The 17645-nt window shown below is 37.6% G+C and overlaps 3 protein-coding genes and 1 pseudogene across 5 annotated transcripts; 3 read left to right on the top strand and 1 right to left on the bottom strand.

The window, feature by feature from the left end:
• Positions 1–219: 219 nt before the first annotated feature.
• On the top strand, positions 220–3538 carry LOC133743909 (probable protein phosphatase 2C 8). Of its 3 annotated transcripts, none has more exons than XM_062171982.1 (10): positions 220–609; positions 723–831; positions 1129–1165; positions 1282–1326; positions 1552–1604; positions 1770–1931; positions 2275–2358; positions 2669–2758; positions 2919–3034; positions 3140–3538. In XM_062171982.1, exons 1-9 carry the CDS (start codon positions 350–352, stop codon positions 3024–3026), a joined length of 948 nt encoding a protein of 315 aa, XP_062027966.1. In that variant the 5' UTR covers positions 220–349; the 3' UTR covers positions 3027–3034; positions 3140–3538. The 3 variants fall into 3 exon arrangements, with proteins under 3 accessions (XP_062027966.1, XP_062027965.1, XP_062027967.1); XM_062171981.1 differs by having other exon boundaries at positions 2919–2966; XM_062171983.1 differs by having other exon boundaries at positions 470–609; positions 723–823; positions 2919–2966.
• A 377-nt stretch (positions 3539–3915) lies between these two features.
• LOC133707494 (B3 domain-containing protein Os03g0212300-like) lies at positions 3916–6082 on the top strand. Its single transcript, XM_062133069.1, has 4 exons — positions 3916–4123; positions 4971–5250; positions 5356–5537; positions 5642–6082. The coding sequence occupies exons 1-4, from the start codon at positions 3998–4000 to the stop codon at positions 5891–5893; spliced, it is 840 nt and encodes a 279-aa protein (XP_061989053.1). The 5' UTR covers positions 3916–3997; the 3' UTR covers positions 5894–6082.
• Positions 6083–6870: 788 nt separating this feature from the next.
• LOC133743305 (DExH-box ATP-dependent RNA helicase DExH3) lies at positions 6871–14943 on the top strand. The gene is made up of 19 exons (XM_062171183.1): positions 6871–7496; positions 7852–8006; positions 8164–8251; positions 8340–8585; positions 8711–8806; positions 9020–9208; positions 9349–9508; positions 9581–9711; positions 9813–9986; positions 10066–10338; positions 10926–11120; positions 11509–11712; positions 11842–11911; positions 12020–12168; positions 12480–12788; positions 13066–13125; positions 13252–13404; positions 13492–13602; positions 13770–14943. Exons 1-19 carry the CDS (start codon positions 7065–7067, stop codon positions 14265–14267), a joined length of 3693 nt encoding a protein of 1230 aa, XP_062027167.1. The 5' UTR covers positions 6871–7064; the 3' UTR covers positions 14268–14943.
• Positions 14944–15187: 244 nt separating this feature from the next.
• On the bottom strand, positions 15188–17047 carry LOC133745087 (beta-1,2-xylosyltransferase XYXT1-like; annotated as a pseudogene).
• Between the last annotated feature and the right edge of the window lie 598 nt (positions 17048–17645).

Genomic DNA, 17645 nt, shown 5'->3' on the forward strand with positions numbered 1-17645 from the left:
AGGAAGCCTTTGGATTCTCCTTGACAAAGTAAAAAAAAAAAAAAAGTAATAAGGAGCGCAAAAATTAATTTTATATCATCTTTACCAAAATATCTTTTACGTATCAAAATTAACAGAATAATTAAATTAAAAGACGGTATCTAAGTTAAGCGACAAAAGTGACAAATTTATAAAATAACCAAAAAGTCGAAATGGTGTGACTATTTGTGTAACTTTGTATAACTATAAAAAATGAGAGCTTCAACTCATTCTAGAGGTCGAAGAAGAAGAAGCATTCATTTATCTTGAGAGCTCCAACAATATTTGAGTAGTGAAATTTGAGATAAAAGGTTGAATCTTTGAGCTGAGAATGAGTGAAGCTATCCAAAAATCGAAGCCAAAGCGCGAGAGCGATTCCGGGGATTCAAGCTCAGTTGCGAAGAAGCTGAAAATCGATCAAAGCCAAATCCCAGAAGTTGATTCGAGTGGAAGTGAGGCAAATCCAGATGCGAGGGAAATGGGTTTTGAAATCGAAGCTGAGGTAGCAGAGGATAAGGGGTTAAGGCACGCCATGGAGGACGCGTGGGTTCTGCTCTTGGATGCGAGCTTGGGTTTTCAGGGAAACTTGAGGTTCTTGATGCTTTGGTTTTGCTTATTATGCTCAGTTTTGGGTTTGTTTTAGTGTTGTGAATGAAGTATATTTGTAAGGTGTTTGGTAAAGTTTCGAACTTTGAATGTTTCAGGTGTGCACATTTTGCGATTTATGATGGGCATGGAGGTCGATTGGCTGCAGAGTATGCTCAGAAGCATTTGCATTCGAATGTGCTTTCGGCTGGGTTACCACGTGAGTTGGTCTGTTTACTTGGTCTGATTTCATGTATATGGTTAAGGCACTTGATAGCTTATAGTGAAATAATCATATGATTTGATGACAATTAATTGGTAAACAAGATTTCATTGATGAAACCGCTTTAGGGGGTTATCGGAAAAGTATCATAATGCTTGAAAATTATAGTATTACCATGTTAATTTCATGCATGCACAATGTGGTTAACTCTTATGCGGCATTGATGTCTGACTTACTGTATTGACAATTTGCATTCCTGGAATCTGTTACTTCGAGTCTAATTGGATTCTGTGGTGTTGCAGTTGAATGTGAAAGCAGCTAAGAAAGCCATTCTTGATGGTACGAATTTACTATGCAACTTTGCAAGATATGTTTTTTTTTTTATCGTATAGTACTTCATCCATCTTTGGATTGCTTCTTAGTAGGTGATATGTATTTGAATTTCCCTAATTTAGGTTTTCGGAAAACTGATGAGGCTATTCTTCAAGAAAGTGCTGCAGGTACTGATTTAATCTTCTATCCTCTGTTTTGAATTTCTCTTGTTTTGATTATCCTGTGCTGCAAGGATTGCATCACAAATAGTTACTTGTCACATCTTTTGTGTATCCATATATTCATCCATCTACTTTTGTTGGTCAAATATTTTGTCCTGAAAATAAGTAAAAGAATCCAAAACTATTTAATGGTCTAATGTTGTATGATATCCTTTTTTTTGGCTTTGTCAGGGGGATGGCAAGACGGTGCTACAGCTGTATGTGTTTGGATATTAGGAAAAACAGTAAGTTTGCTTCTGTTTGTATTGAGAAACAATATTAAAGTTTCTAAAGAATGCTAGATGACAATTCAAATCTCTTGCCAAGTAGAATAACTATGATGTTCCGAAAAGAAGGTAATGGCACATTGGCACCTTGTATTTGATTGTAATGCTACTGGATGTTTCTAGGTATTTGTTGCTAATATTGGGGATGCAAAAGCTGTGGTAGCAAGATCATCTCCTGTTGATGGATTGCAAAATGGTTCTGATGAAGCACGTCTTTTGAAGGCCATTGTTTTAACAAGAGAACACAAAGCCATCTATGCACAGGAGCGTGCTCGTATTCAGAAGGTAAGGGCTGTATTTATGTAAAACATTGTTGAGTTGAGTTTCTAGGGAAGTAGTCCTTGTTTACCTTCTTTACTAAGCACTATATGATTAATAAAAGCTGATAAAAGGACTATGATTTTCATATGTGGTATTGCTATTTGGTGTCTGCTACTTTGAGGGGAATGGTGTTTTAGTTCTTCAGATGAATGCAGAGAATTAAAGCAGACTCAATAGTGGGATAATATTATTTGAGTCCAAATAAAAATCTTGCTAATGTATTTCATTTCTAGCCTAGATTACTTTTATCTATATCAGTCAAATGATTTTGTACTCCTTTCTGCTTGAAACATGCTGGTGTCATCAGGCTGGTGGTAGTGTGAGTTCAAATGGACGACTGCAGGGTCGCCTTGAAGTTTCTAGGGCCTTTGGAGATCGCCAGTTCAAAAAGGTGTTAGTTTCTTCTTCTTTTTTCAGACGCTTTTCCCTGTACTTAAATGATTCATCTGTTTTCAATCCAGCAGAGAACATTTTCTATCTAGAAAAAGATTAAACCTGCAAAGCATGATTTTGGTGTTAATAAACATTGCTCATGTCACTGTAAAAGATAAAAAACTATATGGATTATTATTTTGAAGTATTGAGTTAAAACTCATACCATCTATTGGTTGTGTCCTCCTCTCTCTTTGGGGCCAATCACGTTGTATTCTTCCTTACAATATGTGATTGAATTGCTCGTTCTGTGAACTCTGTAATTGCAGTTTGGTGTTGTTGCTACCCCAGATATTCATTCATTTGACCTTACAGAAAGAGAGCACTTCATAATTCTTGGTTGCGACGGCCTCTGGGGGGTATGCTTTCCTTCTTTACTACTACTTCACTAGAGACAACCCTAGAGTATTGAAGTCTGTCCTTAACATTTAAAATGTTAATCAAACATCTTTTTTCCATATTGGGTGTTACTCTTTAGATTCTTTGTTTTTGAACAAGATGTTTCTAAATTCGTTACAGGTAATTGGACCAAGTGATGCTGTTGATTTTGTTCAGAAACAGTTGAAGGTTAGAGCAAATATTCTTCTTAGTGGTCATTCTGGCTTGCACTGGATTTTGAATGTATAGGTCCACTGGTCAGATAGGCTGCCCTTCTACATTGAACTAAAAGTCACTTTGCCATTCTTATTTTTTTCTCTGTGGTCTGATTTCCTTGTATATGATCTGTCTGCAATCTGCAGGAGGGACTACCTGTTACGGCTATTAGCCGCTCTCTAGTAAGGGAAGCTGTGCGTGAGCGGCGCTGTAAAGATAACTGCACGGCAATCATAATCCTATTCAGGCACAAGTAATTCCAGGCGCCAACTCCATATTGAAAGGAATACTGTCTACCTGTACCTGTTATGAAACACAATATGGGCTACGTTTGTGTCTTTGGTTGTATAAGCTGACTAATTGTTGTCCATTGGTTAGTTATTCAGTGATGAAGTGACCTGGAGTTTTGAAAAATGCAGCCATGGATTATTGTTGTAGAACTATAGCTGAATATTTATTGATATCTGATCGCAGCTTTAGCTTTTATGCTGTAAGTTTGGACTTCAGCTACATTTCCTTGTATGAAGTCTCATATTGCTATCTCATTTTGCTACGTTATCTATTAATTTGTAGAGAAGAAAGGCATTGGTTACGGCTCGACAATAAGTTACTTTGATACGACACTTGTCTTCTCTTCAAGTTTTTTTGAGTCAATTTGTCGATCATGTCTTTTTTGCCTACAATTTTTTCAAGTAAACAATGTATTTGTGTTGTATATGATAAAATGTACCATAGGGTTCAAAATCTAGACCGTTCATTTGCCTTTTCAAATGCAAGGAGGAGATTCTAATGGACCCATTGTCCTAGGAACTCCTTGCTGCACGCTTTCAATTTAACTCACTGACAGAGTTATGACCGGAGTAATGACTGTCGCTTCAATTTAAGAATGAGAGATATAGCTACACCTACATCTCAAGAGTAGTCCAAAACCTTCACAAAAAAAAAAAGCCTTCATAGTTTGAACGTTTCAGTTTCCAAAAGAAAAGTTGAGCCTTTGAACAGAGATGGCCACAATGTCACGCCCGATGGCTTCTCGGAGCAAGAGAGAGGGAAGAGGACATGCCTTCCCGGTGGACTCTCCAAGCTTCTGCTTGAAGATTGTTACTGCTGTGGATCTCCAAGATGGGAAGGTAATTGTGAGCTTGAACCTCTGCCTTTTAATTTGTCTCATGAGCCAAAGCTTGCAAATCTGGTAGTAAAGCTGTAAAAACGTTAATTTGCCTCATTTCTTAGCTTCTTTACCTTAAAAGTTGAAACCTTTTCAGTTAATTTTTGCTTCATTTCTCAATTTTTGTCAGCTTGAAAGTTGCATGTTTTTACTCTCATTGTTTGGCAACGAAAAAAAAGAAAGAAGAAAGAATTCGTCTGCTTGATTTCTGAATTTTTTTCACTTGAAACCAGGAACTTTTTTTTTCTTAGACAAAAAGAAGAAGAAAAAAAAAACATGTAAGAGAAGAAGTTGATTTTTTTTTTTTTTATAATTTTTAATTTTTTATGAGAGCTAGAGAGAATTTCATTCATAATGTATAATTGTATATGAAAAAAACTCGGTCTTTTTAAAGAAGGGATTTTATATCTGCTTGGTTTCTGATATTTCATCAACGTGAAAGCTGAAAACTTTTTTGTTCTTTTAGGGGAAAAAATGCGGTTTTAGTTCATTTCTCATGCCCCATCTAGACCTTTACATGTTTTATTCTCTCATTTAGAAGAATGGAGCAATTACATGCTTTTGTTTGCACTTTGCAGTACTCTTGTTTAGTCTTTATTAATTTAGTAGCATTCTGTCGAGTTTGCGGCTTGATTAAGCAATATGATCAGACATGTTGATCATTACATAAACATTACTGAGTTTCATCTTATTGATTTGTATACCCTTCGTCTTGATCATTGAATGATGATCATTTGTGTACATTGATGTTCCTGAATGCTGTAATTGCATGCACATATCAATTTTGGGAAGCTATATATGAATTTCAGGAACTTCCAGAGCCAGCTGTGAGGAAGTATGGGAATTGTATGGCAGACTCCATATTCCTCAAGGTTCCCAATTGCGGAACATCATGGCCAGTAGAACTGAAAAAAACGATTCGTGGTAGCCGAATCTGGTTACAAAAAGGATGGGAGCAGTTCACAGACTTTTACTCCATAGACCAAGATTACTTCATAGTGTTCAGCTATGAAGGCGAACATTCTCATTTCCAAGTACACATTTTCCACTGCAACAATATGGAAATGGATTACCCAATTCGTGGAGGAGGTACGTATTAAAATAAGTTTGTGCAAGTTAGTAACCATCTAGAATTTTTATGACAATTTTAACTGGGATGCATACTTCATGGTATTAATCATGGGAATCAAACAGGAGTTGGTGGATGCATGTCTACACCCAATTCAAAAGGTAGCTCTTTTCCCTCTGCATCATATGCTGGTAGAGACCAAAACAATGACAACCAACATGATTTTTATGGAGCTAACAATTTCATATTCGGGGACAAGCCAGGTTTTCGGATCACAATGACTAAATCATACTTGTCAGCTATATTGGTAAGCTAGCTTCTCTCAACATAGCCATGTTGTATAATGAGAGAAATCAACGTGTTGGATACACTGGATAATGTGTTTACTATTACCTTTTCTCATATTTGCAGAGAGTACCTTCGTATTTCACCGTCGAACATCTGTGTGAAATAGGGTCTTATTCCGATGTGACCTTACAAACTTCAGGTGAGAGAACTTGGACTGTTCATTGTGCAATCGACAAAAGTAGGCGAAATGGAAGATTCAATGCTGCTGGTTGGAGAGCATTTGTGCAGGACAATCAACTGAAAGCAGGTGATGATTGTCTGTTCCAGTTGATAGGCGAACGTAAGCTCAAAGTCTACGTATACCGAGCTAAATGAAGGCTATATCAACCTGACTCTGTACTGAAACTACATTGGTAGCCTATGACTAGTTGATGTTATATTCATCTTTATGTGAAGAAGTTGATGTTTCCAGCTTTTGTGAACTTGATGTTGTTTCCAACCTTATGCGAAGATGACCTCTATTAGCACTATTATCTATTTGCTAGTGTTCGATTGATGTTGTTGAATTAGTGTCTGATTTCTTGTTTGTCTCTCAAGTTGGTAATGTTGTTGAATGGACTCATTTCTCCTCATGACTTATGGTCATGGCCTCTCCAACTTCAAAGCCAATTAAGAGCTCAAGAACACTCATGAGCTAGCAAATTCTACCCAGTACAGGACAATTCTATATATCACGTTGAACATGCATGTTGAATGAACATCAAAGTTCATTTCATTGATATGAACAGAGATGCACCCCTTAAACCTAGAATACTCCCACCTTAAAGTACATGTTACTTATTCAATAAATAGTTGTTTGTTTTCATAGTTAGTAAAATATGAGACGTGTATATAAATTACATTAAGGTGATAAGGTAATAAGATTAAACCTACGGCACGAAACTACGCTACATATATCTCGTGCCTTACCACCTATCCCGGTACATGAAAAAGTACCTACTTGCATCATTCGATCAAGTTCATCTAATAATTCGCCAAAAAATACTGCAAAATATTTCTAATATTTCAAATCTTATATTGTTAGTTTATCTAATTTGTTCTATTGTTAGTTTATTTAATACAGTAACAGACTAACCGATACAAAATACAACAATAAAAACGTAAAAACTCACGAATTCTACGTACGCGATATTTTGAGATTCAGAAATACACACAAGTCCAAACCGGTTTGAAGCAGAACAACAATTACTAACAGAGTGTATTTGTTTGTTTTTTTTTTTTTTTTTGAATAAGAGTGTATTTGTTTTTTTTTTGTTCGATAAGATGAAAAGATAGGATTAAAAAAAAAAAAAAAAACAGAAAAAAAAGAGAGAGGGAGAGGAAAAACAGAGTCCAGCTCTAGAGGTGGTGACGCAGAGGGTGTTAGCGCCACTTCTTCTCAACCTTTTCCCCATAAACCCAACCAACCCTGTCATAAACCCTAATTTCAGCAAATGCCACCCTAACTTCCCCAACTGAAAAAACCCACTCCCCCTAACTCCACACCATGCCTTACTCCGCCTTCTTTCACCGCTCTATAATAATCCGCACCACCTCCACCGCCATGTCCCTCAAACCCCGCCACCACCACCACCACTTCTCCCTCCTCCGGCGGCCGTCGCTCCTCCTCGGATGCTTCATGAACGCCAACGGCCACTACCACACTCACCCCGTCACCGGCCTGCTCAAATGGAATTCCGCCGGCTGCTGCCGTCACGCTGACGTCACGTGCCTGGCCTCGGCCTCGGCCTCGTCCTCGTCGCGTGCGGCGGAGAGGACGGATTGGAAGCAGCGGCGGAGGAGCGTTGCGGCCGTGCCGGCGTGGTACCAGCAGCAGCAGAAGCAGGGGTATGGGAGGTTTGCGTACCAGGACAACGAGTCGGGTAGTGAAGATTCGGACCGGGAGTGCGGGTCGGGTCAGAGCTCTCGCCGGGAAATGGTTAGTCTTTCTCTGCTGGATTTTGGTTAGAGCATGGTTGAGCAAAATTGGATGGAATTCGAGTTCATTATTGCTACATTTCCATAATGGATGGTGTGTTGATTATATTTGGTTAGAGCATGGTTGAGCAAAATTGGATGGAATTCGAGTTCATTATTGCTACATTTCCATAATGGATGGTGTGTTGATTATAGAGCATTGTTCTAAGCAGTGAAGCCGGAACCTTTTTATTTCGATTTACTGCCTTTCGATGTAAATGTGGCGCCTTTTAGTAGTTAAGTACATGTTTGTATACTCGAATTGAATTGAAATGCTATTTGCTGATGTTGATATTTATGCAAATGATGGTATTTAGACTGGTTCGACCCTTGACAACATCGATGAGTGGAGATGGAAGTTAACCATGCTTGTTCGCAACAAAGATGAGCAAGAAGTGGTGTCGAGGGAAAGGAAGGACAGGCGTGATTTTGATCATCTTTCAGAACTGGCAAGAGGGATGGGTTTATATAGGTATATCTTCTCTTTAGATAAGAAGTTGATATAGCTTATTTCAAAAAAGAAGTTTATATAGCTTTATTAGTTCAGTAAGTCTGCATATTATACACATGAGTTTTTGCTGTATTCTATCTCCTTTTTCTGTTATCTGATTTTGAAATTTCTCAAGCAGCCGTCAGTATTCAAAGGTCGTAGTCTTTAGTAAAGTCCCTCAGCCAAATTACAGACCTGATCTGGATGATAGGCGACCACAAAGAGAGGTATTTTCTTGCATGCTTATAAATTGACAGTCTTGCATGTAATTCTTTGCAACCATTATATTGTTCTAACTTTTTGAAGCATTTATAGGTTGTCTTACCTTTTGGACTGCATAAAGATGTAGATGCTCATCTCAAAGCTCATCTTTCTCAAAAGCCAATGAGCAGAGGAAATTTATCGCATACTTCAATGTCAAGGTCAAGTAGTAATGGAAGTATAGCTAAAGACGGGGGACTCTACGAGCAGGAGGAGCCCTTGATACAGAATAGTGTTGCCATGGAGAGAATTCTTCAGCAGAAAAGCTTGCGATTGCAAAATAAGCAACAAGAATGGCAGGTCATTGCTCTTCCCTTTTTCCATAGTTGTGCAAGCTAGAAGTCTGGCCCTTTTACATTTGTTTATCTTTTTATTTATTTCTTATAAGCATCCATGTTAAAAAAAAAAAAAATCATCTTTTACAGGAATCCATCGAAGGTCAAAAGATGCTTGAACTTCGTAGAAGTCTGCCTGCATATAAAGAGAAAGATTCCTTGTTAAAAGCCATATCCGAAAATCAGGTGAGTTATGATTTTTGATTTTTAGAACTGGTTATGGTCAATTGCTTTTGCTCCTTAATATGGTTGCTTTCCCCGTTGTTTAGATAATCTTATGCAGACTTTTTTATGTATAACTTTAGTTAAACTATTGTATCAGCATTAAGCAGTGTACTGTTTGGTTAATTTCTCTGTGTATTGGTGGTTAACTGAACAAACGTTTCTGATTGTGAGCAGGTCATAGTTGTCTCAGGTGAAACAGGTTGTGGTAAAACTACACAACTTCCTCAGTACATTTTAGAATCTGAGATTGAAGCTGGTCTTGGAGGTGTCTGTAGTATTATTTGTACTCAGCCTAGACGAATATCTGCCATGTCTGTTTCTGAAAGAGTTGCTGCAGAACGTGGGGAGAATCTGGGGGAATCAGTGAGTTCTTGATGTCATTGTTGTTTTCTTCAAAATTTTAATCTTGCCATAATCCATTTTTATTTTCAGCTAGGATTGTTGATCATTTAACTTTTTCTGGCCAATCTGAATTTACTTTTTTCTTTCTTTTTTCTTAAAAGGTTGGTTACAAAGTTAGGCTGGAAGGAATGAAAGGGAGGGACACGCGGCTTCTTTTTTGCACCACAGGCATACTATTGAGAAGATTACTTGTTGACAGAAAGTTGAGAGGTGTTACACATGTCATTGTTGATGAGATTCATGAACGTGGAATGAATGAAGGTAATTTTTGAATTTATCTTTGTTGATTGGTTTTCAAATGTTACTTTTATTAACCTTTTGCATTTGTGTCAGATTTTCTTCTTATCGTTCTGAAAGAACTTCTCTCTCGTCGTCCTGAGTTGAGATTGATTTTGATGAGTGCAACCTTAAATGCTGAGCTTTTCTCCTCATACTTTAATGGTGCTCCAATGATCCATATACCTGTAAGTCCAGGGAACTAGTTCATCATCCTTTGAAAGAGATGTGATTTCCTCAAAGGGTATGCTGGACTAACTTTTAATTGGGGATTGCGCTTTGCTTACAGGGTTTTACATACCCGGTCCGAGCATATTTTCTGGAGAATATTCTAGAAATGACTGGATATCGGTTAAATCAATATAATCAAATTGATGATTATGGTCAAGATAAGACGTGGAAAATGCAGAAACAAGCTCAAGCTTTCAAAAAGAGGAAGAGCCAAATTGCTTCTACCGTTGAGGTATATAAAAGTTTTGTATCTTAATTTTCTTTGCAAGACTAGGATTTGTATTTTGACTTTTCTGTGCCTTCTTAAACAGGATGCACTTGAAGCTGCTGACTTTAGGGAGTACAGTCCAAGGACTCAGGAGTCTCTGTCCTGTTGGAATCCGGACTCCATTGGTTTTAATCTCATTGAGCATGTGCTTTGCCACATAGTCAGGAAAGAACGGCCTGGTGCTATTTTGGTTTTTATGACTGGTTGGGATGACATAAATTCCTTGAAGGATCAACTCCAATCTCATCCCCTTTTAGGAGATTCTAGTAGGGTCCTGCTGCTTGCCTGTCATGGTTCCATGCCTAGCTCTGAACAGGTGCTGTCACTGTTCTTTAGTCTTGTTTTCAATGGATATAGTTATACTACCCTGTTTTAGTGATGAAAAACCCATGGATAAAAATTCATCAAATTATCCATATATATTGGGATTCTCCATCCATCAAAAGGTGATGAAGGTTTTAGTCCAAAATGATATGCTAATCATGGGTTTGCATGGTTCAGATTTATAAAAACTTTGATCAATGAAATGTATCGAGTCTTATGACTGTATCAGTCCTAAGTACTCTATTGTGACAATCACTGTTACTATATTGGGGTTACTTTTTTTACCTTATTACTGATGATTTGTAATTTAATCCAAAATTTATTAAAACATGATCCCTTAACACAGCCTAATTGGGTTGTTAGTTCTGCAAAAGAATGTCATAATCAGTGAGCTACTACAGCTTCACACATGTTGGATAAATCTTTTGAAGTCACATTTAAACAATTTAACATGGAACTTATCAATTTTGTTTTGTTATTTCTTCCCAGTTCATAGTTTTAGTAGTGTGGCATTGGTTTGCTTTCTGACATGTAGTCTTTGATCTTTAGTAATAATTTCTCTATTGCTTTTGTAAACAGAGGTTGATATTTGATAAACCAGAAGATGGAGTTAGGAAAATCGTTCTGGCTACAAACATGGCTGAGACCAGTATCACTATCAATGATGTAGTATTTGTGATTGATTGTGGAAAGGCGAAAGAAACATCATATGATGCACTCAATAATACTCCCTGTTTGCTTCCATCCTGGATATCAAAGGCTGCTTCCCGGCAAGTAAGACAGTTTTGAGAGATTCAATATTTAAACTAGTTGATGCAATTTCAAATGAACAACTTCCAACTTTTCTCATGGGGCTTAGATTTATCCTCTCTCTCTCTCAATAGTTTTTTAGGTTGATAGTTCGTAAACTAAATAACCTTTGCTGTGCTCTGTTTTTCTTTTCCTTCTTAAAATGTACCTTTGTATTTATTCATTCCACTTGTGAAGACTTAGTGAAAGTAGCAAACAAGTTTCAGATTGGTTTTAACTTACTTTAGTGAGTGAATCTGGGAACCAAAAATCTTGTTTATTATTATGATGTTATATAATGTTATCTTTTTTGCAATTTACAATTATATTTTACTTGGATTTGCAATATTAATTTAGTTTCTCAAATCTGTAGAGAAGAGGAAGAGCCGGTCGTGTTCAACCTGGCGAGTGTTACCATCTATATCCCCGATGTGTATATGATGCCTTTGCTGATTATCAATTGCCTGAACTTTTGAGGACGCCTCTGCAGTCACTATGTTTACAAATCAAGAGTCTACAACTTGGAAGTATTTCTGAGTTCCTTTCTAAGGCACTGCAGTCACCGGAACCTTTGTCGGTAAATTCCTATCTGCATACTCTTGAGTATTTTCTTTGCCGTAGGATAATTTTGTCAAATTCTTTTGAACTTTCATAACTGCTATGCAGATATTCATGTTTGTTTTCTGAGTTTTATTTCTTTTTGTAGGTTCAAAATGCTGTTGATTATCTGAAGATCATTGGGGCTTTAGATGATAATGAAGATCTCACAGTATTAGGTGATGAATAACTGTTATTCTGCAGTATTATTTTCAAAGCTGTTTTCAAAAATTGCAACTGGTTTGTCTGCAAGTAGATAGCTTAAATATTGATTGTATGCTCTGCAGGTCGCCACCTGTCAATGCTTCCGGTTGAGCCAAAACTTGGGAAAATGCTCATATTAGGGGCTATCTTCAATTGTTTAGATCCAATAATGACTATTGTTGCAGGCCTTAGTATGAGAGATCCATTCATGATGCCATTTGACAAGAAGGATGTGAGTATGACATAGTGTTCTTGTCAACAATTAAGTTTTAATTTGCTCTGTTGTGTATTTGGTGATGTCTCCCCTACCCCTGGTGTGCCAACATATTGTGCTTTTTGTAGTTTGTGAAAAATGTTTTCCCACTTTATACTGAATTAGATGTTGACTTTTATTCTTCATCTTCAAAGTATTGGATATGCAATGAATAAGATTAGTTGGTCATTATTCAATACCTGTATTGGCAGATCTTGGCTTCCCATTATTTCATAGGAAATCAACAAGCATAGGTTGTCGAGTAACCTTTTTATTTTCAATTGTTGTAGCTTGCAGAATCGGCAAAAGCACAATTTTCTGGCCGTGATAGCAGTGATCATCTGGCTCTTATCCGAGCATATGATGGTTGGAAAAATGCTGAAAGATCACAAGCTGGTTATGAGTACTGCTGGAGAAATTTTCTTTCTGCACAAACTCTAAAAGCCATTGACTCTCTTCGGAAGCAGTTCTTCTTCTTGCTCAAGGATGCTGGTTTGGTTGATCACAACACCGAGAACTGCAATACATTGAGCCATGATGAACATCTTATCCGAGCAATCATCTGTGCAGGATTATTTCCTGGAATATGTTCTGTTGTGGTAAGTCAGTATGCATAGCTTACAATGTTGGTGTATTTTTATTTTTGTAAAAGCTTTCTGGCACATAAGAAGAAATTCATAGTTCCTTGTAGTTGTCTCTTTCTCTGGGTGAGGTCAGAGAAAAGGTGTCATAAGTTTAATTGAGCAAAAAGAGTGATAGAAGGTGTCTGTAGTCCTTACATCAAGTTCTCTTATTCATTTGCATTACTGGTTTGCTTGAGGATGGCTCGGTTTTATCTCATAAATGGTGTATGATGTGTGCAATTGTGTTCCACAGAACAAAGAGAAGTCGATTTCGTTGAAAACAATGGAAGATGGACAAGTACTTCTGTACTCGGTAGTTTCTCACCTTTGGCTGCATCCCTACATTCTTGTTTCTTTGTGGCATTGATTTAAATTATTCCTTTTTGATTATGCATCATTCTTCTGATATCTTGATAATAATTGTGGATCTGCAAAACAGAATTCTGTCAATGCTTCAGTGCCTAAAATTCCATATCCATGGCTAGTTTTCAACGAAAAGGTGAAAGTGAATTCAGTATTCCTCCGGGATTCAACCGGCGTATCTGATTCTGTGCTCCTTTTGTTTGGAGGCAACATTTCCAGGGGTGGACTGGTAGGTTCATTAACTTTGCTCTGCTCGTTTCTCCGAGGTTCTGTTATTGATGAAAATATGCTAAATACTCCTACTTGGTTTTGGTAGGATGGGCACCTGAAGATGTTGGGAGGATACTTGGAGTTTTTCATGAATCCTGCATTAGCAAATACATATGTTAGCTTAAAGAGGGAACTTGAGGAACTGATTCATAATAAGGTTTGTATTTAGCTTCGCCATCTTAGCTCTCGAGTTCAATGCACTTGCTATACATGTTGTTTGGTTTTGCTCCCATGTCACAGTTCTCTGTCTGTCACACACAAACACACATGCATCACTCAGTTTATAGCTAAATGCTAACATGGTGATGTGTTCTTTCAAAACAGCTTATAGATCCCAAATTGGATATGCAATCTCATACTAACCTCCTATCAGCCCTAAGATTACTGGTCTCTGAAGACCGATGTGATGGTAGATTTGTCTTTGGTCGCAAGATGCCAGTACCCTCAAAGAAGATAACAAAAGAGTTAGGTCCAGGCACCTTGAGGGTTGGCGATAATGGTAAAAGCGGGGGTAACAATTCCAAAAGTCAGCTGCAAACATTGCTTGTCAGAGCAGGACATGAAGCTCCCACCTACAAAACAAAACAACTGAAAAACAACCAGTTTCGGTCCACAGTGATCTTCAATGGGTTGAACTTTGTAGGGCAGCCTTCCAATAGTAAGAAACAAGCAGAGAAGGAAGCGGCTGCTGAAGCTGTGCTCTGGTTAAAGGGCGATAACCATTCATCTTCCACAGATATTGACCATATGTCAATGCTTCTAAAGAAGAGCAGAAAGAAAATCCATAAAACGACCTCATTTGATAGCGCTAAGTGGAGTTGAGCATTCTTTTTGCATATAGTGGAGTTAAGCATTGCTTTCAAAGAGTTGCATTAAGCCTTGCTTTTCTTAGGATGGAGTTAAGCATTGAGCAGTAACAATGACAAGCTACTGGAGGCCGGTCTAACATGAAAGGTTTGGGTGAATGAAATTTGATTGTCAATCTTCTCGGGTGATGAACTGCCACTAGTCTAGAAGCTACATCAGAATAAAGGATTGGTGATTGATTGCCTTTACGGACCGATCTTTGGAAAGGGGTAATAGATTATATTCTTTATAGGCATAACCACCCATATTTTTGGAAATGGGTGGTTATGCACATTCTTTATAGAGCACGGAGAAGTACCTTGGCTGTTGAAGTTGTAGATTATTCTACTCAGGATTTACTGCAGCTTACAAAGGATCACATGGATCTTTGCCTGCTACTGTGCCAATGAGCTGCCCGTTTGTATATATAGGTTTTGGAGACCGCAGTAAGAGCAAAGTGAGGGAAGTCCTTTGTTTTCTACTAAAGAGGTATCTGTAAAGCAACAACTCATTATTGTCACTTATGTTATTTTAGAGGAAAGGAACCTTGCACTAGAACTTGTGGCTAGACGACAAACACCAGTGAGGTTCCGAGTTGGGAAATATATAAGACTTGGTTATTCATTTCTATCAATCCATTACTTTTTTTTTATTTCGCGTCATTTTTCTCTCTTTTCAACTCCGTGTGTGAATGTTTGCTTGATAGTCACATAGTAAAACAGCGTGTTCTTATCATATTAAACCGTGTTGTGTTAGAGGTTTCAATTGTTGCATTCTCGCCGTAAAACTGACCGAGCAAAAACATTAGTGCTCTCCATCTGCTAAATGCTCTCATTGAGTCTCTATATATTAGAGCAGAAGAAGAGCATATATATGAACTGCATTTCAACATTTGTTGACTCTGGTACACAAATCACATAAGCTTATTAGCGAGCTCTTGACTAATGGCATTATCTTCTTAGAGGAAAAGATATCGGGAGGAGCTTGTTACGACTAGAAAATAAGCAACTAATTACTGATGCAGAAGCTCCAGGGCTTCTAACAAAGTCGACCTAAACCTATCGACATCAAGCTTTACATTCTGTCTTTTCAGAAAGTTTGACTTGAACTCTTCCCATCCTTTTTTTTTATTCAATTGGGGTTCACTTTCCAGTATGCTCTCCTCCTTGCTTATCTTGTATTCCAAATACTTCAGATTCATATCTCTTGAAGGCTCTCGGAAGTAGTTTGCTGCAATCCATTCGAATCCCCCTATGGGAAGTATTTGAATGAAAATTGCATGTTCAGGAAGGAAAAGAATGTTTGTTAGGCCAGCTCCATGGACTCCCATTAGCACATCACTAGAATTCACAACTTCTGCGATTTTTGACATGTTCTTGTCAGCCTCTGCAACAGTTACCTCATATCCCAAGCTTGTAGCCATCGTAGTAATTTCCTCTGTATTCGTGAAATACCTTGTTCTCCTTCTAGATATGATCAGGAGTCGGGGTTTTTTACGCTGACCATCCTGGATTCTGATTGCATTAGCTTTGTTCAAGGCATATGTGTTTCATAGGAAATCTCTGAAATCTTTCATAGAATAGGAATATAGTGAAGGATCAAGGGTCAGATCCTTGGGATGTCGTTTAAGGCCAACTGTTGTGCTTGGGAAGCAGTGGACTACATCTTCATCAATGTTAATAGCCTCATACTTGGATAGTCCTTGTAGTAATGCTTTGTACTTTGTAATCCACCAAGATCGTTTGTCAGTGATAAGAAATTGAACTTCTCCGTCATATTTTTGAGAATTAATATAGAGCGGAATAACCACATCAGCAAATTCATGGAAATGGTTTCCTGTATATCCTCCAGTTGAAAACAAGATGGCTGGAACAGTGTGATTTCGCGTACATTGAGGCATTTCCTGGAAACTAGTTACTTGTTGCACTGACCATTTTTGTGTATCCCTCATTGCCCCTTTGTCTTCTTTTCGAACATATGGTCTTATTGTCCAGGAGCTATTCCCATCTCCTAGATCCATTTCAGATGAAACAATAAACACTGAAGCCGATTTCCCATCCACCCGAACATCCTTGTTGATCTCGCAAAACTCATTTCTCCGTCCCTTAACGTTGCAAATCGGCTCCAAATTCTTTGTCACAACTTCTGCAACTGAAAATGAACATTTTCTTAGACGATCAACCTAAGTAATGTTACTGTATAGTCAGAAATAATGTACATTTGGCTATACAGGGTTCCACTATAACTCTCTTGATAAGTGATGCACTGATGCTAGCTAGTACTTGATAGTGCTATGCATATTTCATAATAATATAAGCAACTGGAAAAGAGGTAGTGTCTTACTATTTGTCTCTGCATCTGGTTCATGTCTCTCATTTTCCTGTAGACCAAAGTCTCCTACTTGAAGGCTGACATCTTTAACCTCTTCGATTCCCATCTCCCAGTCAAGTTCACCTTTGATTACTGACAGCTGCAAGTTCACTGTGAGTAAATGAAAGTTTTACATCAATGTAGCAACTAAAAATCATGTAGAGTACTTCAGTAAGAACTTAAAAATTCCAACAAAACGTCATGTTAACATAGACTAATAGCAAAAGAAAAAGAATCAATGACATACAAGCTGGTCGAATCAGACCAAGCTCGAGCACTGTGCGAAAGCATAATGCTATCAGGAAGAAACAAGGAAAAGCTCCATATCTTAGTCTCTTCTGCTCAAGCCGATGAATGCTTCTGGAAATCACTGAATCGTACTTCATTTTTACTGAAACAACTATAATTTAACACTAAATATGTTATTCAGAAAGCCATTTTGCATATATATTGAAACATTGGTTTTGATAAGAAATTATAATACATTTCAATTTCTCTTTATTTGGTCAGAGTCAAACAATGTGTGCCACACTCCCACATAAGTTTAATATATTATGAATTGTTGTAAAAGGAACATAGAAAGTGTTTCAGAAAATGGAGAGAGCTTTGCTTCTAAGAACTTGAGAGAGAGAGAGAGTTTAGATGCAGATAATAAGTGTAGTATTTTCTGTTTTTCATCTTCTTCCATGTATGAGAAATGGACTACATATGTAGTGGAAGACAAGGAACATATAGCCTAAAGTCCTCCATAAAACAAGGACCCTTAAAGTCCTCCTTAAAACATGGATCCCCTAAAACTAGGAAAGAGAAAAGCATCTTCTAATATACAACAATTTACATGATATAGCCATAATAGTTTACAACACTCCCCCTTGGATATTTCATGTCAATAATGTTGCTTAGGTTGTGCGCTTCTAAGTTGTCTCATCAAAAACCTTGCCAAGTAATAAAAACCCTGTGGGAGAAAACAACCTTGGTCGAAGG

This window comes from Rosa rugosa, chromosome 4 (genome assembly GCF_958449725.1).
Source record: "Rosa rugosa chromosome 4, drRosRugo1.1, whole genome shotgun sequence".
Classification (NCBI taxonomy): Eukaryota; Viridiplantae; Streptophyta; class Magnoliopsida; order Rosales; family Rosaceae; genus Rosa; species Rosa rugosa.

Excerpts from the sequence above, each read along its gene's own strand:
- LOC133743909 (XM_062171981.1), top strand. The coding sequence starts at position 350 with ATGAGTGAAGCTATCCAAAAATCGAAGCCAAAGCGCGAGAGCGATTCC. Across the intron at positions 2,359-2,668 it reads GAGATCGCCAGTTCAAAAAG|TTTGGTGTTGTTGCTACCCC; the intron begins GTGTTAGTTTCT and ends CTGTAATTGCAG. Across the intron at positions 2,759-2,918 it reads GTTGCGACGGCCTCTGGGGG|GTAATTGGACCAAGTGATGC; the intron begins GTATGCTTTCCT and ends AATTCGTTACAG.
- LOC133707494 (XM_062133069.1), top strand. The coding sequence starts at position 3,998 with ATGGCCACAATGTCACGCCCGATGGCTTCTCGGAGCAAGAGAGAGGGA. Across the intron at positions 4,124-4,970 it reads TGGATCTCCAAGATGGGAAG|GAACTTCCAGAGCCAGCTGT; the intron begins GTAATTGTGAGC and ends TATGAATTTCAG. Across the intron at positions 5,538-5,641 it reads CATACTTGTCAGCTATATTG|AGAGTACCTTCGTATTTCAC; the intron begins GTAAGCTAGCTT and ends TCATATTTGCAG.
- LOC133743305 (XM_062171183.1), top strand. The coding sequence starts at position 7,065 with ATGCCTTACTCCGCCTTCTTTCACCGCTCTATAATAATCCGCACCACC. Across the intron at positions 8,252-8,339 it reads ATAGGCGACCACAAAGAGAG|GTTGTCTTACCTTTTGGACT; the intron begins GTATTTTCTTGC and ends AAGCATTTATAG. Across the intron at positions 13,126-13,251 it reads GACAAGTACTTCTGTACTCG|AATTCTGTCAATGCTTCAGT; the intron begins GTAGTTTCTCAC and ends TCTGCAAAACAG.